This window comes from Leptonotus elevatus, chromosome 3 (genome assembly GCF_054856555.1).
Source record: "Leptonotus elevatus isolate MCC_2025b chromosome 3, RoL_Lele_1.0, whole genome shotgun sequence".
Lineage (NCBI taxonomy): Eukaryota > Metazoa > Chordata > Actinopteri > Syngnathiformes > Syngnathidae > Leptonotus > Leptonotus elevatus.
Genome location: NC_141241.1, coordinates 11,623,008 through 11,647,606, shown reverse-complemented (window position 1 = coordinate 11,647,606; position 24,599 = coordinate 11,623,008). Strand labels below are relative to the sequence as shown.

The window sequence follows — 24,599 nt, the reverse complement described above, 5'->3', positions numbered from 1 at the left end:
AAATTCTGACTTTAATCTTACAATTCTGACTTCAAAGTGAGAATTTGTCACATTTCTCACTTTAAAGTCAGAATTCTGACTTTATTCTCAAAATTCTGACTTTAGAGTGAGAATAATATTAGCACTAATAAAGTCAGAATTCATTTAAAGTGAGAATTCTGAGACTAAAGTGAGAATTCTGACTTTAAATTCAGAATTCTGAGAATAAAGTCAGAATCCTGCCAACCTTTTTTTTTCTCTTCACTGGCCCTAATCCTCTTCCCTAGACATAAAACGTTACAATATGCTATCTTGATTTTAGTATGGACCGTACCATGACAGTTAGTCAAATGGAAAACTGCGCCTACATTCCTAGTTCTCCACCTTTATTCAGATTAAAGCCTGAATTTAATATGTTTAATGTATTTGATTTTTAGAGAAGCTAACAAATGATAACCCTTGACTGGTGGAGGTAATTAGTCTCCTAATGGCCGCCATAGATTGGAGCCTTAATCTGATGCTTTGGTTATCAGTCCTGTGTGTCTTTCGTACCCATTTCAAAGTTCTGCCTCTATAGCGACACTGACAGATGAAACACTATCACTATCACTGTAATCAAACACCAAGGATTTAGCTCACAGAAAATAAACTGATGCTGATGAGTATTGTTTTACATCATGAGGTATGGATTTGCCTAGCATGTCACATGATGTAATTGAAACCCAAAGCGGTGTCTTGTTTTAGATGTGAATGCTTGCTGTAATCTATGCAAGCACTTGCTATGAATGTCCTTCACTGTCTCTCAGAGATTCACCTGAGCTCCACGTGCGCGCTTTTCAAATCTTAACAGCAGGAGGTACGGCATTAAAGACAACTGATGGACTTTGATGGTCCAACACCGTCCATCTATTCGTTTTCTATTGTGCCTGTCCTCATTAGTGTTGCTGGCGCCAATCCAAGATGAGTTTGTTTGGAGCGAGAGGCGTGGTACACCCTGGACTGGTGATCGGCCAATCACAGGGCACACAGACAAACAATCATTCACACATTTGAGTCTGGTGCCGTATGTCATTGATTGAAATTGATTTCTTGGCTCAGTTGGGGTTCAAATAAGCCAGAGATATTAGAGTTCAATTTCTTTCGCACCTCGACCCCATTTTACGTCACCATTTTCAAAATGGCTGGTTCTAAAAAGTTGAATAAGCCACATAATGAGTTACACACATTCACAAACTTTGTGTCTATGTTTTTGATTATGTGAATTGGTCTGGTATATGTTGTAATTATAATGCTGTGTCAGCCATCTTGAAATCCAATATGAACACTACAAAATGTTACATTTGATAGTTTCTCTATACATATTTGCCTAAAATATGTTTTTCAACTGGAGTCAATAACTGTCTGAAGTGTCTCTCGTGATTTTTATTTATGTATTCATGACTATTTTAAAATTCCAAAATGTATTTGTTTTGATTTTGATCAATTGTTTCACAATGTGGATTTTATCTTGACAGCTTTTGACCATTATTGCTAAATACAAAATACTATTTACATGTATGTGTGTAAAAAATAAAATAAAAATAAAATGTATACTGATTCTTAGGGCATGATAAATGCAGTGACAAAGCGGAGGGAGGATTCAAGTTGCATGGTACAACAAGACTAAACATGAATTCGCTATATTGGATTGTGCAACCAGGACAGTGATGCTAGTCCACTTTAGCCACTAAGCAACTCCTTATAAGTTAGGCGATTGCTCATCATACTTCTCCCTTTTGCCATTACTGGCACAAAAATGTGTTTCAACTCCAATCTGCACATTGAAATGCAGAGGTCCCACTTTAGTAAGGTCTGATCAAGCTTACCATCATCCAGCGTGATGTCTTGTAGGCCTATCGAGCGGAAGGTGGGCTCCCTATCCTCCGGCTCTTCTTTGATGTTCAGCCTGTCGTCCTCCGATGTGAAGGGCCCCTGGGGGCTTAGCGGGTGCACCAAAGGCCCCGCAGCAGTCGGGGACAAGCCGGCCATGACCGGGCTGGCCGCCTGGGGAGAAGGCTGTCCTGAATGCGGATGCTGCAAGGGACCCAAGGGACTGTTACCTGGCGAAGAGGATGTGGGAGAGTGGTAGGGCAGCGAGTGGAGCTGAGGGGAAGAAGGCCCGGAGTGAGCTGACGGGATCATATGCGGAGGAGGGGCGGTGGACGGCGAGGGGCAGGAGGCTGAGCGTTGACTCACTGGGTGGTAGCCCATTGCCCGCTGTAGCTGGGAAGTGTGAGGCCCCACGAGTGGGTGGCCAGTAGGTGAGGGCACCTGAGAGGGATTCGGGGAGCAGTGGTAGCCCCCGAGCGTGTGAAGGTGTGGGGACGAGGGGGCCAGAAGAGGTTGGTGGCCCTGCGGAGAACCCGCGATGGGGCCTGACGACACGGGTGTTGACGGGGACGAGCAGGGGGAGGAGGAATACACCATCCCCATGCCCAGCGGGTGTGACGCGGCACTGGGACTCTGCTGGAAAGGCATCCTGTCATAACTCTGAGGTGAAAGGCTGCACTGGCCGTTGAAGGACAGGCTGTGAGCATGACTCTGATTGCGTTGCATGGGCTGGTACGAGGGCCGCGAGGGCGAGGAGGTGGCGGGGAGGGGGACAGGAGAGGAGCTCGGATGGTACGTCATGTGGCAGTCGGCGGGGGCGTGGTGCAAACTGTGACCCTGGAGGTGAGGCAGATGCTGGAAGGACGGGGAGCCCATAGAGGGGCAGGGAGCCTGCAGGGGCAGCAGGACGGGTCTCGAGCCGGAGGCCAGGCCGTGCGGGGAAGTGGACAGAAGGTTATCCGACGGGTGGCCCCGATCGGGGGAAGGCAGCTGAGGGCGCACCAGACTGGCAGCATGTGTCAGGGGCATGGACATAGCAGGGACAGCGGGATGGTCCAGCTCATCCCGGTGCTCCTGTTTCACCATCACTAAGAGAGGAAAATATATCATCAATTTAGCGATTTAATACTGCACAATTCATTTCACAGAAATGCACCGTGGCAGCATTTAAAACTTGTATGTCTTGCTCAAAGTGTCCCTTCTAAGTTGGATCAATAGAAGTCAAAAGATGAATAATTAGGATTTAGGGATGTGGCGGGGACTAAGGACTCTTGCCCTGATTGAGCAAAAGAAACTATTTCACATTTACATAATAGACAAGAGAATTACTTCAGCTCTGAGATGTGCCAAACTGTACCCAATGGTGGTTTTCTTTATTTCATTTTTATCCAGCTCGGAATTAGAGGGCGAGCATATGCTGCCAGTGAGTCTGATGGCATCACGTGAAACGCTGTGTGACAAGCTGACTGCCCGAATGCCCCCAAGCACGGATCAGAGCAACAGAACAAACGGGTTCATTGATCTCACGCCCTCGACTCACCCCATCACGCCTCTGGGATGGAGGGACGAGTGGCTAAAAAAAAAAAAGAAGCCCAATGAGCACACAGAAATATGAGATGATGGTGTGCAAAAATAAATTATTTTCATCAGACCCTTGGATCTTGAACAGATTGCCAGTCAAACAACTTGAAACTGAACCTAGAATCTCGTTGACAATGCGACATGGTTCTCGGCTCTGACGTTGGGGGTTCAAATCCAAAGCTATGGATTTGTTCTTCCTGTGTGGAGTTTGCATGAGCTCCCCGTGCTTGTATGGGTTTATCCAGGTACTGTGGCTTCCTCCCAAATTCCAAAAACATGCATGGTTGGCTCATTGAAGACTAAATTGTCCTAAGGTGTAAATGAGAGTGTGAATAATTCTTTGTCTATATGTGTCCTTGTGATTGGCTGGTGACCAGTCCAGGGTGTACGGTGCCAAACTATTTAATAGTTGTTGTTTTTTTAATTTTACAATCATGAAGTTGTAATCAAAACAAGTCTTAATTCTGGAAGAATTAAGTCTTAATTTACTTTGAAAAAACTGCATTTCTTTAAAAAACTAAAACAAAAAACATTATTTTTACAAGGAGTCACGATGAAAATGATAATAATACTAAAAATAACTCCGTTTTCAAGAAGATAGATTTTAATCTAATATGTAATTATTTTTCGGAAAAAGTTGTCATTTTTATGAAAATAAGGTGACAAGCCAACCCCCCCCCCCCAGAATAATTCATAATCAAAAACAAAACAAAACAAAGGCTTCTGTTAACTGCCCCTCGAATCCTGCCTTTGACACAATTGCTCCAAAGTCCTGATACTCAAACCAATCTAATGTTGATATGAAAAGACTTGTATTACAACTTGACAAGATATGAATTGTTTTTCTAAACAAAAGAAAAAAAACATCTTGTTTCTATCAGTAAAATTCTTCATTTCCAGTGTGACTTTGTAAAACAGACTACATCAGTAATAACAGGACAGCATAAAGGGCGTTGATTCCCATTTCCAGTATGACAGTGGGATAGTGCATGTCTAACTCTTTAGCATGTGGTGTCTGCTACAGGGATCGTTACCACCCAGCCCACAACAAAACAGGAAACATGACTTATTAGAAGACCACCATCTCCTACACACACACACGCACGCACACACAATAAAGCAGCTAGTGTCAGCGGTGCCTCTGATGGTGGCGGCAAACCTGCTTTTGCGAACAAACAGAGCAGGGTTTACTCTGCTCTGCTGTCATTGGCTGCCCCGACCTGTCAAAAGAGAACAGGACCAGGAACCGCCTGAGTGGGCGTGCTCGGAAATACAGTGAACACGGGGTGGAGGGGCGACGGCGCGTGTAGTCTCACACACACACATACACACAAATTACGGCATTAGACACTCACCCACTATATTGAGCAGAAAAAGACTTAAGACATAAAGAGGCTTGCGAGTTGGTGAAAGTTCTACAAAATAAACAGCGAGCAGGTGTTTGTGTCATTGTGCTACTCCCTTGCGTCACAGTCAGGTTCTTGAGAATGACGAAATGGGTTACTGACACAATAGTGTTCTGTCATCTTAAATGTTCTCTATAACTATTAGCGTGGGAGGAAACAGGAAGCAGCAAACTAAAAGGAATGCATCATATCTGTGTATAAATAAATTTAATTGGTTAAACAGCATATCATCTCCTGTTTGAAATCTTTTTTGCCTAAATCCTCTCCTCACAATGCAAATGGTAATTTTTTTTGCATTTCCTGAAAAATCAAAACAAAAATTACTTAAGCGATTATTTTAAGAAGGTGGTGATATACAGTACAAGCCAAAAGTTTGGACACACCTTCTCATGCAATGCTTTTTTTTTCATGACTATTTTTGTAGATTCTCCCTGTAGGCCTATACTGTAGAAATAGCAACACTTAAAAATAATGGATGATAAAAATGATCACAGTTTTTTTTAACCTCACCTGAAAGGTAAGTGAAGCGTTGGGATTGGCTCCGTTTCCGTTTTCCATTGCAGACATAAAACTGCACTTGCACAGCTGAGCTCACAGTCTTACTGTGGTAAGGAGGGATTTCCACGACGATACATGACTGTGTGTAAAGCAAAACAGTCCACGTTATTATTTAAATGCACTTCATATACTTCCCAAAAATAAGCTGTACAGTCGAACCTCAACTCTCAAATGTCTCATGGCTCGTAACATTTAGGGTTTCACCAACCAATGTCAAATTTTGCTGCAACTCACTTTACCTCATTTCAGCCAGCATCAAAATACAAATTATGTGTGTACTTTAAATGCTATCATCCATTTTCCACAAATGACTTTGGAATTGGCTTTGATTAGACTGGTGTCATGCATGTAGTCCATCTATTGTTGTTGCAAGAAGTAGCACTGAGTGAAGATGTAGACTGCTAGCTAGCTGCTGTTAGCTTCTCGCATTAGCCGCGAGCTGGAGACCAATAAGCCGGCAATGCTTGACACTGGTGATGAAAAGGTAGAGTTTTATGTCTGTTTTACAATTAACAATACATTACCTGTTGATGTAATTGTATTCAGTGTGATAGTGAGTGTAAACAAATTAGATGTGTGACATTTGAGTCTGCTTTTGCGTGAGATATGATGGTTTTATGATGACATTTTTGACAAATTATTCCCAAATTTTGTGTGGAAATCAGATGTCGACCAGATTGTGTTCCACTCTGGAGGTTCCACTCTATTTACACTTTAGGTAACTAAAAGACTACTCACGCCTTGAGTTTTTTCCCGGATGATTTTGGCTTCTGCTTCCCACTGTGGCCGGCCATCTAGAAGACAGTTGAGAGAAGAGGGGAAAAATAACTTTTACCATCTGCACAATCGAATGGGGCTTGGGAACTGCAGGGTTTGTTATTGACGAGCAACGTGTCCTTTTAGAGGCCCAGAAGCCACGTGGAGAAAATCTTAGTAGCTGTGACTTAATCACAATCAAATGTCTAAATAATCCTTCTATTTGTCTTGTCTGGCTGACATTATAAAGAGCGCAGTGGAATGACTGTATTTATTTTAACTACAGAAAAACATCCTTTGCCGTTTTCCTATGATGGATCTAATTATTTGGCCAGACTTCGGAATAGGGAACATTGACAGGCCCCTGCGGTTGGAAGACACTGCAGCCATTGACTAAAAGTTTATTTGACTTGCTACCTTAGCACAGAATGTAGCATTATTTGAAGTTTGTGTTTTAATGATGTTACCACAGTCTGCACCTGCATAGCGTCTTCCCCCAAAGACCAAAGACGTACCTCCTAATTCCCACCATAGACATCTGCGTCTGCAGAAAGGGTGAGTCTTTGTGCACTCTCTAATCTCAGGAAAATTTTCGGCTTTTCGCTTTTCTGTAGCTTTAAATCTAACCTTCAGTAGCTGTAATCTAACCTAACAACCAAAGCCTTAGTTGTGGTAATGCAGTAGGCAGTTGCATATCCATTGAGAGAGACATTTCCTTTCCCGATGATGAAACGACCTTCAATGTCTTTGCAGCTGACAGCAGTGCATTATATTGTGTTGACATTCAACAGGCTGGAGCAAGGGCCCCACATGCTCCGTCAGACAACAAGCACCAACAAGAAGCTCATACCATGCTAAGACAATGACTTCGATCGAGCAGATGCCAGAGTCAGACGGAGAAAGAAGCTGTTAGGCTTTTATTAGGGAAAAAACGTTGCGAAACAAGATAGCGTGCGTGTTTCTGTCACTGCTCAGGTGGAGGGCAGTCACAGCAGAGCCTCATTTGTATACACTTTCATCCTTGTAAAGTTGATATACTTTATTTAATTTGAGCTTGAATGGATGATGAAGTGTGGTTATTGTGCTATTCTATTCTAAATAAATACTTAAAATGTATATACATACGGTAAATACTAGAGAATTGTATGTACTGTTTATCATTGCTGTCCAATAACAAACAAAAACATTGTATTGCTAGTCTGCAACAGTTGAGTTAAGGCAACTGGACTTTTTTTGTTTGTTAAAAACATTCAAGCTTTTATCCAAAAGGCTTCTTTAGTTCTACATTAGTGACAAAATCCTATTCTGACCGCCCTCACGGGACACCCCTCACTTACATATACAAATAGCTAAGGATGCTGGATCAATATTGAATGAACGTTGAATCAATGTTAAATCAACCTTCTGAACATTCAACATTGATTTAACATCCTCTGCGAGACCCCACACCTAAACTTTAGAACTGAAGAGGTGAAACGTTTTCAACAAACAGAAAAGGTTTCATCAATTCAATCTGTGAGGATTAGCATGACCTGGATGACTGAGAATCTACAGTACACAGATATATTGAATTGCTACTTTATTATGGAATTTTTAACAAAGTGAGATTCTCTGCGTTTTACTGCACGGAGAATTAAAAGTGTCAAATAAAACAATGAAAGAAACTATGTTTTATAATTCCTGATATTAACAATTACCTCCTTTGGCTGCTAAAACTGTACTGTCCAACTGTGTTTGCAAAAAAGCCCCCAAAGTGCTTAGCTTTAAGATACACCTTGAATGGTGTACGCTTTATGGCAGTGCACTTAAGATTAGTTTAGGTCTCAAGAAAAAATGTAAGACTACTTTTTGGTTGGTTCTAGGTCAAGTATCGGAATTGATTGTATTAATCTGCAAAACCAAATGACCAAGACTGTAGGGATAACAGTGGTTTAAATCATCACAAATGATACATTATAATTTTGTAACCCCCTCCCCCACAGAAATTATTTTGAAAGCGTCTACAATGAGTTTTAGATCCTCAAATTACATTTATTCATAAAGTGGTCCTCACATTTTAGAGATTTTAAAACGTTAACCCTTAATCTGGTTTTGGTCTCAACGACCGCCTGCCATGGTCAAAGTATTTACTTGGTCGCGACTCCTCAAAGTCTCGGCCTGGATTTTGTCTTGACCTCTGAAAATCTTGGTCTTGACGTGGTTTCAACTTCTGAGTCTTGGCCTAGACTTGGTCTGAGCTCGACAAAGTCTTGGTCTGGACTCTTCTAAACTACTCACTGTCTTGTTCTGGATTTACTCTTGACTTGTCCAAAGTCTTAGTCTTGGTCTCATATCATCAGTCTTGACTACAAATGTACACATGAAAAAGCTGATGAGTGATTTCTGTTTGTTTTCCTAGTTGGATCACATGTGCTTGGAGTCAAGGGATCACTGTCAGACTGAAGCCATTTATTGTACCATCCTATAATCATACAACTACTTGTTTTTCACGTAGGCCAAATGGAAAAATATCAATCACTGCCTTCCATTCTTTCTTAGTTCTTCCATTGCAGCAATTACTTCAATCAAGACCTTTCTGCACTAAAGCGGGAAGATTAGTTGAGATGAGGACGTTCATTTAAACAAACCTCAATCATCATCATCACCACCACCACTATCATAATCTTCTTCCAATCCCTGTTGGTTCACTTTTTCTGCCTTCTTCTACAGTCCACTTCTTTCATGCACCGTGCGGCCCAGCTTTCCTCTCCAAGGTTTCCCTTTGCTCCTGTTTTTGGACTTGATCGTTCAACCATGCTGCAATATCTATGCTATGCGTCACTGCATACCCCTGAAAGAGCTACCTGAAGACATTCCTGTTCCTTATTTCCCTCAAAGATCTATGCAAGGGTCTCCCATTCACACGACTTTCTGCCATGTGTGAACTAGATTTTAACAGAGCAGAACAACGATGGTTGGGGCAGGCAGCGACTGGCTCAGTGAATGTTCTCCATTTTAAATTTCAATGTGAGGCAACGGCTTGTGTGGTTTTATTGCAAAGAGAAAGTTATATAAATAGAATTCTGTTAGACATACTTCATTAGCTACAACAAATTAAATGAGCTCTCTAGAAAGTAGAAGATAAGTCAGTGATGAATCACGGAATCCGTTTTCTTCCAACTCCAGTCATTTTCTACAGAAAACACAACCAAAAATACACCAACAAAGCTCTTACCAGGGCCTTTCTCCAAGAAGATGACCTTGGACTCTGGAAAGAAGTTACTCCCAGTGATGGCCATTTCCTCTCCCCCACTGACCAGACAGCTGGTCAGACTGGATTTGTCAACCTGGGGCAGCTCTTGAGCCGAACGCTGGGCTGAGGGAGACGCAGTAGAACTTACAGTTAAAAAAAGAGTAATAATTTGTTAAGTTGTCTTTTTTCACACGTAAAGGAAAATAAGGCATTTATGTCATGAGTTTTAACAAAGCGGTACAGTTAGAATTTTCAAGGTTTCTGCTAATGCCCATCCCGCACACTGTCAACCTCAGCAGCAAAGTGTTCCACCATTGCACCGCGGTAGCACATGCATAATGAATAGGGCGGTTGACAGCATATTGTACTTTGTTAATTTCACATCATTCCAAACTTAACAAAAAGGCACTGCTTGGTGAAAAGAAGTCTTTGATTAATTTAATTGAGAGAAACGTGAACTGTTGTGAGTGTTTGCAACTCACAGCATTCTACAGGAATGGAGGCAGCCTGTAGCGACAGCACTTTCCCGTTCGGCTGAGGGATGTGAACTCGGAACACCACCCGTACCCGTGTGTTTTTCCTTCCTATGTCCGTCTCCCCCTTCCGCAGTTCAATGTCTGAGTTCCGTAGCTTGAGGATGCCCGCGCAGTCAATACTGTGGGAAAAGGAAGGGAAAGTAGTTTGTGAAATCCAGAGAAAACCAAATATAATCACAGCAGGAGTTGGAAGAATCATATTAAATTTAAAATGTAAAATAAATGGGAAAGTCCAGACCACATCCTTTCCAGTTAATTCCAATGTAAACAAATGAAACAGGGCCTTATGCAAATATTGTCATGACGCAGAATCTTAAATAGCCACATAAAGTTTATTTCTCTACTCCTTTGGTGCTCACCACTTTCTGTTGGTTTAAATTAAAAATACATAAAAGTTCACATTGGAAGAGGCCATAAACCCCATAAACAGGGTTGGACTTCCCTCACAGCAGGAAGCTCGTAAATGAAAAATGCTACCTGGAAGTACTCGTGACATGTACCTGGCGGACATGTTGTTCTCAGGCAGGAGAGGAATTTCGAGAACTTTGGTGCTGGTGATTACAATCTCCTGGCTGGCTGTGGCCACGGTTTTTCCAGTGATGCGGTGCACTTGGTAAAAAGCATGCGGCCTCAAGTAACGGTCATCTGCTGTTCCAATGAACATCTGCAAGTTGACAGGCTTCTCGCTGTAGCCAACCAGCTGAAACATGACAGAAAACGGAATCAAACATATGTGAGTCCAGCTGTAAGGTGTGAACAAAAAAACATTCAGCCGTCTGACTTTTGTTTGGGAGGGATTTCAAATGTCGGGTCAAGGTTGTTGGAGTTCTGGCAAAGGCATTGGAGATTCATCTGGCATTTTGACATTAACTGATGATTCACTTAATAGGCCTCAATTGTTTTTTCCTATTCCATACCCGGCACAGGAGACGGTAATGCCCAAAACCAGAAGTTCGCCTCGGGCTACTATGGTAAAGCGAGAATATGACATTAAGAAAAACGAGGACATTTCTGTCTTTCAAGGTGCGAGCTACAACCGTAACACTAATATTGGACCCAGGGCTAAACATTTGTACCTTGTTCAGAGTAGAATTTTAGCGTCGTACCTTACAGGGTACCAGCTAGGGAAAAGCCATTGTTAAAAAAAAGTAGAATGATGCACTTTTCCCCTAGAGTAGAGCCCATTCAAGAGAGTATGACAAGGAGAGAAAATTGCCAGTAATAATGTTGTCGTCCTTTTCAAATACAGTTTTCTAACGCCTGCCAACTATGTTGGCCTCGCACAAAACGGCAAGCAGCTGCTTTCTCCATTTGTTCTGAGAGTTGGCACCCCGGTTTGCACTCAAGAAGACAGGTGAGATATTTGATGGCGGAAAGTGTTGCGTGTCTGGTAGAGTCGAGGGCAACATGGAAATGAGAGGACCTTATTCTGAAACCCAGAAGCCGCACAATCCCACTACTGTTGTAATGTTGTGCTTGGCAGACACGTTGACGGCAGGATGGCACCCCCGCTCACATTTGCACGCCCTGTACTGCCCTCATAGTTCACCCCCCGATCTATCCCCAGCTTAGATGGAGGGCAGCTCTGCGAGGCTCGCAGAGAACAAGGTCTTTCAGTGCTGCTTTCACCCTGGGAACTGCCAAGCCTCAACCGAGCTGCAGCTGGTTACTGACCCCGTCTTCATCTAAGCTTTGCGTCACACGCCACCACGTCAACCCTCTGTCCAATACTGTGGTAACTGAAGGGAGAGCAAGTGGGATTTGTCACAAGCTGTTCCAAAATCAACCTGAGTGAAAAGGCTTGTGTGAATAGTCACGACCATGCCTTGAACTACATTAACCTATGTGAATACAACATGCTTAATCAAAAGGCAATTCATTACTTAGAATTCAAAAGTATGCTCAGCTCAGAAAAGCAATCCCAGTATAGTAGTAGTGCCCCTTACGCATCTTTACTACTGCTTGTTAACTACTCAGCCAGTTCAGTCTCTACTGGCTAGATAAAGAACGTTTATATTGGCAAATGTAGGTACTAGAGCCTAAACCAAATGGGTGGCATAAACCACTTCTGGTCACTCACTGCTAAAACCAGAAATGACAAAATAAACACAGATGCTAACGTTAGCTTACCTTGCTGCTGTGCCTTTAGCTTTGGGCACTGCAGTGCTATACTCTATAGTCAATATTATACTGCAATGTTCCGTTTTCTTGCTGCCCCCAGTCTGTCCTGGGATACAATTTGTCAACTAATGGTGAAAAGGAGATGAGCAGACGTGAGCCAGTTTAGTACTGTGCAATGGAAATTTAGTAATTATTCCTATACTGCCTATATAAAGCATGCAGTATTTGCAATGAATTTTGGGATTGATAAAGTGTCCCCTCTTAAGTGTCATACATAGTTCATGTAGCTGTTTCTTGAGCTGCCCTTTCTCAGAATTCAAATGCTAATTATGAGGGAATCTCTCTAATTATCATTGCTTATTATAAAAGATACAAGCAACCACAACCAGAAAATGTAATGCAAATTATAGTGATGTTATCTTTACCCCAAAGCGTTGACGAAATAAGAGTTCAAACAGATTTGCATTTAAGTCCAAATATTACTGCTCAGCAGGAAATACGGCACAAAACCTCTGTTGATCTTTTTTTTTTGGTACCATTTAAATACATTTATTTGCTAAGTGTTTCATTTTGAACTACAAATTTCCATGCCCTCGGCTTCGTTGTGAAGCAAAGACCTAAGAGATGTTTATACAGATTCTGTGTATTTCAGACAATCTTTTCATTGTGTTACGCAATGGAAGCATGACAGTATAAGCATGACGGGATAAACATGACATGACTATTTATTAACAGTAAGTGTGCGCTGAGTTTAAGGTAGGGCTTACAGTCAATTTGAGTATTACCGAAAAAAAAAGTCTAACAGAAGATAACTTCTGGTGCAGTATAAAGTGAAGAGAATCTCATTCTGTTGTAAAATACAGTATCTGGCACTTGAAATGTATTCGGAAGGAAGTTACACTAAGGAGCAGCATGTGGCCTCCATAATAACCAGTCATGGGCTCATCTTTGGCAACCACATTAGATCTTAAGAGCCACATAAAAGAATAAATCATGCTAGTAACAAGCTAACAGGTCATTATGCATCCAAGTCTGAATGGGCCATGAGTGTAAATGACACGATTTTTATATTCAGAAAACCACACGGTCGCACTTGTTTTGCCCAGATGGTCAGCGCTTGCTCATGAATGCAGTGCAAACCATTCATCTGCAGCAGCAGCACATGTGCCGCAGACAGTATAAAATGAGTTAAGAGTTGCATGTGGAAAGACAAGAAGCTCCACCAAAACTGATTAAGTCCAACATCATGTGATGTTTTGCCACAGGCCGGAAGTAAACAAAAAACAAAAGCAATAAGAAAGTGCAGTTTACACTTCTTTGCCGCAACCCATCATATTTAAGCCCTCTTGAAATGTCCTGTTAGTTACTCTTCAACCACATAAATCACCAATTTGGATGATTTTGCAATATTCATGGCCTTCCAATATTTATGAGTATTTGTTTGGCAGTTTTTGCGGGTGGGGGGGAAAAATGTCTACAAAGTCAACTGCAACTATTCTTGAGTCCTTTTGGTCTTTCAAAGACAAACCAGCCCTTGAGTCGGAGGATGGCATCGGAATTTGACAACTACAAGCCCAGTGCTGGCTAAAATAAAAAGACATTCTGCTCCTGAAGCTTGGTAATTCGTGAAACTCGAAATACACACATCATCCGTCCACCATTACAAGTGTAATGGCTGTATGGGGGTTCAAGCCCGTTCATCACTTCTTGGAGCTTTAATTTATTTCTTCATGATTTGGTATGGCGTGATGACTACTAAACACTTGGCAAGCCAGGGTATCTTTCCAAGCAAGCAGGAAACCCTGATAACACCCTTTCATGTTGCAACAACACAGACGGACTATTCTATTCGCCCACTCCAATGTTTCTAAAAAGCTGATTATTTGCAATTCACTCTCTGTTTGATTCAATAATTACAATTAGTTCTAAAAAATTAGGGAGCTTCAAGTATCAGCCGCCAAGTGCTACAAAACCGTCTCTGTTAACATAAAATAAACATATGAGCCGGGATAGTTTGAAGAATAACATTTACTTTAACAACAAGAACTGAACCGCGCTTGCGTCGCTCATAAGGGTAAAGCTACATGAAGAATGATAGCCAAACAGGGAAAAAGTTCAGGCAAGGAGAAAGTAGTGACGTTTTTCCAGAGATGATGGTCGTTCAAGGTCATATACTTGATTTTTCTTTAAACCTTACAGATTTGTAGCAAATCGTGTGGAGCCCCAGCAACTTTGAGCATGGAGACAGTGTAAAGCTGGATTGGGTCCTAAAGTATAGACAGTGCCAAAAAACTTGCTCTAGACAGTTGCACCATGTTGAGACACATGCTGGTGTGTTGATGTGTGTATCAAATTGAGACAGCCTGTAAATGACATCAAACGTGGTAAAGACACTCAGCAACGTCTTTTATGACATGGACTATTTTAGTACAAACATTTGCCTTCAGCCTTCAGATATTTATGCCCCAAATGGAAAATCTACCCTAGTTTGGACTTGGCCGTGTTAATTTTAGACCTTGTGCAAGTCATCTGCCACTACCGCTCCGGCTTGAATACAATGTGTTTATGAAACAACAAAAGACGAATGGCAGTCCAAGCACTCTTCGAAGGGGGGAGTTGGGTTAAAAACATAGGCCCTATGAGGGTAAAAGAGGGGTCCTGGTTTGAGGATGCGTCTTGACAACAACAAAAAACAGACCACATGCACTCTTGACTTCTCACATTCTGGAGTCACCCCCTAAATCTGTGCTGAGTGTGAAATACCGCAGGAGGGTGGTCTCTGCACTTTTAACTCATCTTCTGCGGCAGTCCACAGCAAACTTTATGGACTTTGCTGGCGGGTCAGCAAGAAGCTGGATCTTAAAAAAAGATCACTTCTATATTAAAAGCCGTTAACCAACAGTAACCGCTGCTGCTGCCTCTGACTAGACTGGATTTGGGCTGGGGATGAACTCTCTCCCCGAAAATAAAACAGCTGGATACAGTTACATATCCAGCTCCCACTAAATAAAGTCCCCATTTATTTTTGGCCTTCATCTGTTCCACTGGTCCAGTAATAAGGGCAACAAGCTCAGGGGCAAAAACATCTTCCAGGGCTGCGTGTAAACATGAAATTGTACACGCAGCAAAGATGTGTTCAAGGTAATACCTGAAATAAACACAAATTGGGTTTCCATTTACGTGCACATGTGCTAGTCGAAGTCGAACGCTCTTGAAGGTCATATCATTTGGAATTTGGAATTAACCAGCATCATAGGACTTCATTTCATGGTACTTTAAAGAAAGCACAGTTCAATGAGTGTCAGAGGATGACTGGCACTGTGCATGTTTTATTTTAACGTTATTTTTTTGCTTCTCATATTGACTTAATCTAAAAGAGTAACCCGCCTCAATGAAAGAACAAGTAGTAAGACGACAGTCATATACTCTGCCTATTTGTATTTTTATTTCGCATTTGAGTCCAAACTATTTTTAACTACTTTTTTTTCAACATTTAAAAGTAGTTAACATATTTTCACGTTAGTAAGATTGACTCGTCTAAATTGAAAAATGTTCATCTCAGGAGAGATGGTGGCATCCCATTGTACCGAGTTCTGGGGTGCATGACAAATGATAATTGATCAAATCGGCGCAGCGATGAATGGAAAGGAGATCTCCACCATATTGAATATGCCAGGTTGGCTAAAAGGGTAGAAACATTTGATTTCAGAATTTTAACAATAAAATATTTTAGCTTAAAATATAAATATAGCATAGCTACATAAACACATGCTTCACTTTCATCACGTCTGCTCCTCCTCATAATAAGGAAAGCCAGGGCTTTCTGTTTAAATATTTTACATCCAAATATTTTAAACCAGCGGGAAAAGGCACCAGGCTACTATTTGTTTGGTAGCTTAGCAACCAGTGCCAAATATGAACAACCTCACACCTGGCCACCATTGTTTCTACGCCATTCTGCACCCTACCCCGTGGTGAACGACATAAAAACCAAGTGCAGTGTTAAAAGGCCTTTAACATTCTACTTGAAAAATTGCCTGTACTTTTAATGACTGTATATGTTTTATGGCAACAGTTCGATCCTGGAACAGACCATTTCTAATTCCATTATTTCCTATGGGAAAAAATGGAAACAGATTTGGTTCAAACTTGGAGATATTAGGTGTCAGTTCACGGGTATGAGCACTAGGGGGAGCTGATTTCCCAGTGAGGCATTATTCCACAGTAGAAGAAGAGGAAGGGGGGTGAGGGCATAGCATAAAGTGCTTTCGCATTGCCCCAAAAACAACTGGTACACATTGGAATGAGAACATTTAGAGCTTGCCTATTTGCCCTACGCAAGTAAAGTAAGTCAGTTGAGATATTGTTTTGCAGCTCTTGATGAAATTGTGCTATTTTAGTCTTGTTTCTATAGTCATGGTAACATGAAGGCTGCTTAATTTACAGCTTTTCCAAGTCTCAAGCATAAAACATCCATAGATCCATCCATCTTCTATACTGCTTATCCTGTTAGCATGAATTCATGTTTTGCATGTTCTTACATGTAAAATGCAAATACTGATTAAAAAGAGGTGGGTGGTTTGCTAGTAATTTGTTGTTTACATGTCCTCAACTCTCTGCTATCACACTTTTGCTTCCTGACTCTTGTCACAAGTTTCTGTCACCGTCCACCTCAGCCCAGGCCGTAACTCGACACTTTCTTACATCCAGCGCCTGACTCTGCTAAGTTGTTTCCCTGTGTTGCTGCACCGTTGCCATGGTGAGACTTTTTGTGTATGCAATTGAGTATGTGTGTGCGTATGTATGCGAGTGAGCGAGGGCCTTTATACGCACATAAGCTGCCGCTCTTCAACTTATGCTTGAGAGAGGAAGGGGGGTGGGGATAGAGCACGTTAACTTTAGTGTAAATGATGGTCCTTCAGGGGTTAATAGTCGGGTTTAAGTATGTGTGTGTGTGTGTATGCATGTGACAGATGTGGAAACAAGCACAATGGCGGCAAAGGTCATTTTTATCAGACAGTAGTTTGGTCAGGCAAGTATCATGAGAGTTCATCTGAATAATTTTGGGTTGGGGGGTGGGGGGGATCACTTTTGCACATATGGAATAGCTATGTCACAAGTCAAGATGGCGGACAATTTGGTGAACAAAATCTATCCGCTCATTGAAAAGCATTGAACTTTGGATCGTTGTAATTTGATTTGTGAGGATTATTTTGATTTCAAAATGTGATGAGGTGTCATTTGACTACTATAGCAATCGGTGTGGCTTGTATGATAGTCAAAGGCAAAAGCATTACAATCTGACGTTGGTTTTCACCGTATAAAGGAAGCATTTGCATTGCGTTGCATTGGGGAAGTATCAGAAATGTCGATAGAGGTTTTTCCAAAAACTAAATAAACAATACTCATACATATAGCCTGATAATAATAATAATTAATATTACCCCACAGCTAATTTTAATAACAGCCTATTAGTGCAACATGACTGCAAGACTTGTAGCAAATACATAACTTAGTTATGGTTTGTACAAAATAATAGCTAATAATTGAGCTAAAATAGCTTCATGCCTGCTGATTTAGTACAAACCACTTGAAAATAACATGTCAACAGCTTTTAAGATTTTTAAATAAAATTAACCTTAAAGACCAAATCAATATTAAAATAGGAGCTTTAAAAGGTGCTAAACACTAGTTAACGTGACTCTCTCTCAGGCATTATGCTACAATTAGTAAATAAATAGACTAATAGTTACCAAACAGACCAAGGGCATGAGAATGAATAAAACTGACTGTTGTCAATACAAGAAGGCAAAAGGGTACTTTTCACAGGCAATTGTCAATTTCAAACATCCGGGCATCTGATATTTCCACAATGCAACTCAATGCAAATGCTTCGACCACCGACGACATATTGGATTGCTTTTGCCTGTGAGTACTAGCATAATACAAACCAGACACAAACGACAGTTCATCACATTTTGAAGTCAAAATAATCCCCACAAATCAAATTACAATGATTTTAAATCCATTGCTTTACATTGCACGGACCACAGAGAGCTTGCTTTCACCGTCATTAGTTGTACCCTGTGCTGGTCATCACGTTATCATTATTGATTTAGCGTATAGTGTTAAACTAGCTAATTAGATGGCCATTCGGCTAATTTATGCTCAGTTGTTTGTGCTGTATAAGACAGCTACTTCACAACAAAATTATTGGAATAGAGGGCAAACAAACAATAAAATTTCACTGGATTCATAACAGTTACCTTGCTGGGGTGGAGCAGGAGACGAGATGCGAGTGTGTCACGGAGATTTCGGCTAATAGCGTCCACGTGACAAAGACAGAGGGAGGTCCTATGGCTTCGTCCCACATTCCATAAAACTACTTTTTTTAAATAGGTGTTAGTGTTACACTACAGTATAGTTGTTTGTCCATACAGTATGTGCCCTGTGATTAGCTGACAATCAGTCCAAGATGTACAGTACTGTATCCCACTTCTCTCCCAGAGTCCGCTGTGATGGGCCACATCTCACCCGTTACCCTAAAGTTATATAATTAGGAATTTTATAATTCTACTTAAAATATTGGCTGTAGTGTACAGTAAATAAATATTTTATAATGCCAAACGTTTGCGCCTCAAATAGATTATTCACTTCCTATGGAAGAAAATGTTTAGAAAGCTGCTTTTCTATTTTCCAGTTTTTTTTTGTTTTTTGTCATGTATATATACTGTGTTGATTTCAGATGTTCGCTGTTTGCCCAGCACGCAAGGGAGGGCAGAGGGAGCCAGGGGGCCAGTTGACTGTTTGTTTAAACAAGGTCAATACATGTGCACACACACACACGCACAAGCATTTACTGTATACTGGATCAGAGCTGTATATGGCCTTGGAGGACGGGCCTGCGCTCACTCCTTCCTGTTTCCCATTCTATCCTCCCCCGAACTCTCCATGAAACTCATACTCCTTATGACTTGTCTCCTCGCTGTGCACTAAGCCTGATTACGACGAACGGCTTCCACCATGTTTATATCAAATGAAGCCCGGCGGCAAAGTAACAGTAGCTTCAAGTGAGAAGCCTTGGAATTGTTGTCTACACGCCAATTATGGCAGCCAGTCTATTTAGGGAGCCGGCACGTAGAAATAAACGGGCTGCAAAACAAAAAGGGGGTGAGAGAGCTAAGCAATCAAAACAATAAATCAAAATCTCCCAGAATAGTTGGAGGCGCTTATATACATGGTCAAACTCAACAGATGCATCAGCTACTTATTTTATTGCCAACTGCCCCTAAAGTCGCAGAATTTGGAGTTCAACCAAAATTCTGTGGAGAAACGTACTCAAATCTGTCACAAAAAATGCACGATTGAATCATCTAACTTGTTTGCAATATCCGATGATGACAACCACATGTCTCTGTCCTGGCTGCTCAGTACAATAAGTCCTTTATAATTTGACATCAGTAAAATGACAAATCTAATGAATACCGCAAGGTTAGTTCTGTTTAGTGTTATGGTGAAGAAACTCATCTCACAGGCACGCGTCATTACTGTTAATGGTGAGTACATGATATACTTGTTCCAAATATTCATAATCAGCCTTTCAATTAGTTTTCTATTTGTATGAAGTGTCTTTGGCAAGCCTCCCTTTCCCTGCTTCCGTCATGCGTCATTAATGGGTGAGTCATTTAATTTTAGTTCAGCTTTATTTAACCTCATTATTCAGTGGTTAGCTCAAAACAATGTCCAAACAAATTAGAGTTATTTTAATCGTTATGGGGGGAAATTTTGTTTTTTTGCATCTTTGTAACGTGACCGTATGCAATTATTGTCCAGCATGGATAAATGTGCTGTGTAATAATGTTCTGCAAAAATGTGCATGCTCTTTCGTCATATCCGCCAGCCTTTGTCTTGTGTGTGCTTGGCTCCATCCGCGGCCCAGCAGGTATTACCAAAGTGCTCTTTGTATTTGTGTGGGCACAGCAGCACTCAATTAAGCTGGTTAAATACGCACAAGGATACCTCAGCCAGCCAGAGAGGCTTTGGACTTATATGTCTCCTAGCAACAGGTGTACCGATTGTGATCTGTGGCTAGCCCCTGAGGAATGGCTAACACAGCCGCAGTTAGTCGGGCGCAGATATGGCCATTCTATAATATATCATTACATGAAAAAAGATCTCGTGTTCAACAATCATCCATTCATCCATCCAGCCTATACCACCTGACTTTAACCAAAAGCAGGGGACGTACACTGGACTGGTTGCCACTCAATTGCATGGCAGTCTGATATGAAGAACACACTGCAATAGCTGCCACTTGTTGCTTTGGCCTGTGCTTGACAGTCTGGGGTGCGCTTCATTGTGGTCTAATGCTAATCAGACTTCAAAAATCCACAATTCAGTTAAGTTGTGGCAGCCGTGGCTCAGGGTGTAGAGACGGTCGTTCAGTAACCAGAAGGTCGGTCATGTGTCGTTGTGTCAATGGGCAAGGCACTTCACACACATTGCCTCCAGTGCTACTCACACTGGTGTACGGAAGGTGCGAATGTTTGGTGGTGGTCGGAGGGGTGTGAGTGTGTGAGTGCATGAATAATGTATCCATTCCATTGTAAAGCATCTTTGAGAGTCTAGAAAATATATATAAATCCGATGCATTATTATTAGTATGCAGTTATACGCAGACATTTATTTTGTTTTTATTTAACCCTCTTAGTCCAAAATGTCAACAACAACAAAACAAACCAGTGCTCAAAGGAGTCCCGTAAAAACAAACACAATATGTATACACTGTACACGGCCCTGCAGTCCCTGTTCTCAGTCCTTGTTTTCTGTTGATACAGCAGCTCAGCGGTGCACAGCACAGTCACAAAAGGAAGTCATGGCCATGCCCATATGGCAGCCGTGGCGTCATCGGGTGACATCACACCACTAGAGTCAAGCCCCACAGAGAATATAGGAATATAAGAGTGGAATCTGCCACAGAGGGCTGCTGCTGGTGCTGCTTCTGGAGTAGTACTACAGTTTGCTTGGTGTGTGGAATAGGATGACAAGACAAGATGCAAAGCAGGGGAAAAAACTGCATTGTGTCAACCTCTTTGCAACTCATAAAATATTATTTGTAACATCAATTATGCCTGATTATTATTCAAATTGCACGGCTGGGTGACTGTGATCAGATTTTGCTGGCACAAGTGTTATTATGCCTCCAGGGAATAGCACTATCCACACCTTCGGTGCACCTGGGAAACACGATATGTACAAGCTTGTTTACACTCATGTGCTCTGACCCCCTTGCAACCAGTGGAGTGGGTCAAGTAACTCAAAAGTTAACCCTTTATTACCTTTTGCACATTACTAACTAATCTGTCCTAATACTGCATGTAGCGTGTGCAAAAGGTGCAGGTGTATTGTTTTGTATGTAGTATATGTTTTTGGAATAACAAGAACGATGTCACAATGGCAATAACGTTGATTTAAGATGAAGACAAACTATGGCGCATGACATGTTTAGTAAACAATATGAGACCTGAAGGGCAAGTTCTGATAATAAACACTCTTGCATCGCATCAGGCAGATGTTTATTTTGAATTTTTGGTGACACTTAGAGGGACACATTTCAAGACAGCAAACTAACCAGCAGCCTAAAAACTGCAGTAAATCAAAATTCACATTTTAAACAACTTTTTACTCAGTCTTTAAAAAATGTCCTATTAGAAGTGCCCACGGAGATTCTAAGATCACCTGTGATTTCATTAACTTACTCAGCAAAGACAACTCCTCTTGCTGTGACTTGGGCTTCTGTTTAGGTCCCACCTTTTTTTACAGTCATACTACGCCACCATTGGCTTATTTTTCGGTGACTTTTGGTGAATTTTAGATTTACAGTCACTATAACGTCTTCACTGTTTGGTGATTTACAATATGAGTACCGGCACATGTTAAGGTAACCATAGCATCTGGGAGATACTAGATTTGGCTGCTTTCTGATTTTTCTTTAAGTTTATTTAGTGCCAGACATTTAATAAAATAAAGATTATTAGGCCCAAAATACCTGTACATCTTCTGGACTAAAACTGACATCTACTAAAAACTAGGGATGTTCAATACCGCTTTTTTTCAGACTGATATCACTCTTTGGGTGCTCACCAATACTGATTCCTGACACTTCCAGTACTTTTAATATTTAATTAAAATTTTTAATTTAATTTAAAATGTTAACATTTTATTTAACATAATGCAAAAACAATGTGAACAAAACCTTTTTTCTGACAGATCATGAGTCTGATGTGTCAAACTGCCACATCATAGCGCCACCTACTGCAGAGGAGGACTTAATTAGTGTCAGATTTTCTTTGCCTTTAGTAATGTCTTTTATTGGAAGACTCCACCAGTACCCAATACCTAAAAATAGGGGCGGTATCAGCCCGATACAAAACCTGGTTAGTACTTGCCCATCCCTAATAAAAACAAAATAGTTAATGGTTTATTATGTGGAGAAAAAAAGTAGCCTACAAATGGTCAGTGTAAAGTAGGCCTTATGCTGTCTTATTAAAGGCCACTAATGGGTTACCGAATTCCACAGTTGTTTTGGTCATTTAGCTAGAAAACTTCAAATGACAGTAACTACAAATACGTAATTTATTGCATACTGGTATACACTATAGGATGTGAAGCAACAGCGTTACCCAAACAAACGATGAGAAATCAGGACAAGTGAACAGCAAAGCTTGGTTGACAAACTTTGACCGCTAAATTATGCATCGTCACATATGGGAGGATAGAATCTTGGTCACGCTGAGGTTGAAATGGTTAATTATCAGCCTGGAGGGGGAGCCTGCCTGACTGAATGTGTGAGAACAGACAGAGGCTGTTTCTTAAGCGGCTACAATACATTAAGACTTTGGTCTTCCGGGTTCTTTTCAAGGGATTTCATGCCAACAGCTGTTCGACCTTTCCACCTGAAATTTTGTTTTAACCTTTCTAAACCTGGTTAGAACTGTCTAATCTTGCACTTGATCTGCACAGTTAACGCATTGCTGAGCCTGTTAGCCAACAATAGATGACATAAAAGAAACGTCAAAGGCAGAGAGACCAGAAACATGTGATCCAGCCTCAGATGTGTTCTGATTTTTAAATAAATTTTCCTCTTAAACCCTTTATCAACCAAAGAGGCTAAAATGTTAATACAGTAAAATGTCTTTGTCTTATCTTGACAAATTTAAAGCTGGAAAGGTGAGATGTGCCCGAAGTGTTCCACGTTTTAAATAAATGAATAACAAAAAGTCACAGTAAAAAATAAAAATAAAAATAAAACAAACTTCTTTAGGTAATGTTTAATTGATGTAGGTCACAGTTTTTGTTCTGCTTTTGAAGCATGATAGACTGTTAATTAAGCAATACGAAGTAAAGTTACAGTTATCTTTATTTTGGAAAATACGACTAAAATAATTACGATTACATTAACGATACAGTTGTGAGTTGGGGGAATGGAATGTATGTAGTGTTCTTGATGGGCTGATAGCACCACTATTAAAGCTCAAAGCAGGAACGCAGCCCTTGTGAGGGTTCACAACAGGTTCTACTTTAATCACATTGGAGGATGCTTGTTTCCCACAGCCGTAAATTGTTAATGGAACGAGGTATTTTACTATTGGTTCCTCAAAATAATTTTGTTTGAAAATTTGTGTAATATATATGTAAAATAAAATCACACAGTAGATGCTTATTATCAACATAGAGCAGCTGTACAATATTGAACAGTTAACTGATCTGGTAAAAACTACTGAGGGAACACCAGGATGCTGGAGGCAGTAAAAAATAGTTCCATAACATTATCAGTTACTGGCATCTGCACCTCAAGTATGAAAAGTATTCCAAGTGCAAACGGGGGTTTCTATGTTCGTGGTAAAAGCACACTGTGTCTCAAATGCGGAAGGAAATCCCTGTAAAGTTGTGAAACAGTCTGTACAACGTGCATTTAAGGGTGCAAGAGTTGAACTTTTGGCAATGTGGTTTTCAAATAGCATGCTTCACATTGGTTTAATGGCACAATAGCATATGGCACTAAAAGAGTTGGCAACAATGTGCTGGTGTCAAAGTGTTAAATTGTGATACCTTGACAATGGGATGGCCACTCGAGGACGCTTTGACAGCTCCTCTGCTGCCCTCGGTCTCATAGTGCGCTCGATGGTGTGCTTTGGGTTGCAACTCGATCTTCAGTTCGTACTGCCCGAACTGACTTGGCAGCGGCCAGTCTAGGGGAGGAAGTGAGGAGGTTCTGAGGAGAGAAGACCACACACACACACAAACGATTCATTCAAACTAAAAGAGTATTCAGTAAGAAGATGTGTGCCAACTGCCAAGGGGAGCAAAACATCATGAAGTAAAAAAAAAAGAAGTGTTTGTTTGTCCCTGGCTTTGTTAGCTAGCTGGCTAACTCCTGCATGGTGGATGACGAAATACGCTACAATAAATGAATGGTACCATATAATTGAGGGTGGAGTGTTGCATCAAGAAGGTAAAATGGTTTTGAATAAATTCCTTTATTTGAATCTGCACCAAAAT

At 41.1% G+C, this 24,599-nt stretch overlaps 1 protein-coding gene across 1 annotated transcript in view; it reads right to left on the bottom strand.

Moving 5' to 3' along the window:
* The window catches only part of nfatc3a (nuclear factor of activated T cells 3a), a 54,694-nt gene that overhangs the window by 12,529 nt on the left and 17,566 nt on the right, over window positions 1-24,599 (bottom strand). The window contains exons 3-9 of the mRNA XM_086070938.1: window positions 24,150-24,312; window positions 10,418-10,617; window positions 9,864-10,036; window positions 9,364-9,504; window positions 6,132-6,187; window positions 5,346-5,472; window positions 1,845-2,936 (exon numbers count right to left, since the gene is read on the bottom strand). Coding sequence (XP_085927064.1) covers window positions 1,845-2,936; window positions 5,346-5,472; window positions 6,132-6,187; window positions 9,364-9,504; window positions 9,864-10,036; window positions 10,418-10,617; window positions 24,150-24,312 — 1,952 coding nt within the window. The remainder of the gene's footprint in view (window positions 1-1,844; window positions 2,937-5,345; window positions 5,473-6,131; window positions 6,188-9,363; window positions 9,505-9,863; window positions 10,037-10,417; window positions 10,618-24,149; window positions 24,313-24,599) is intronic.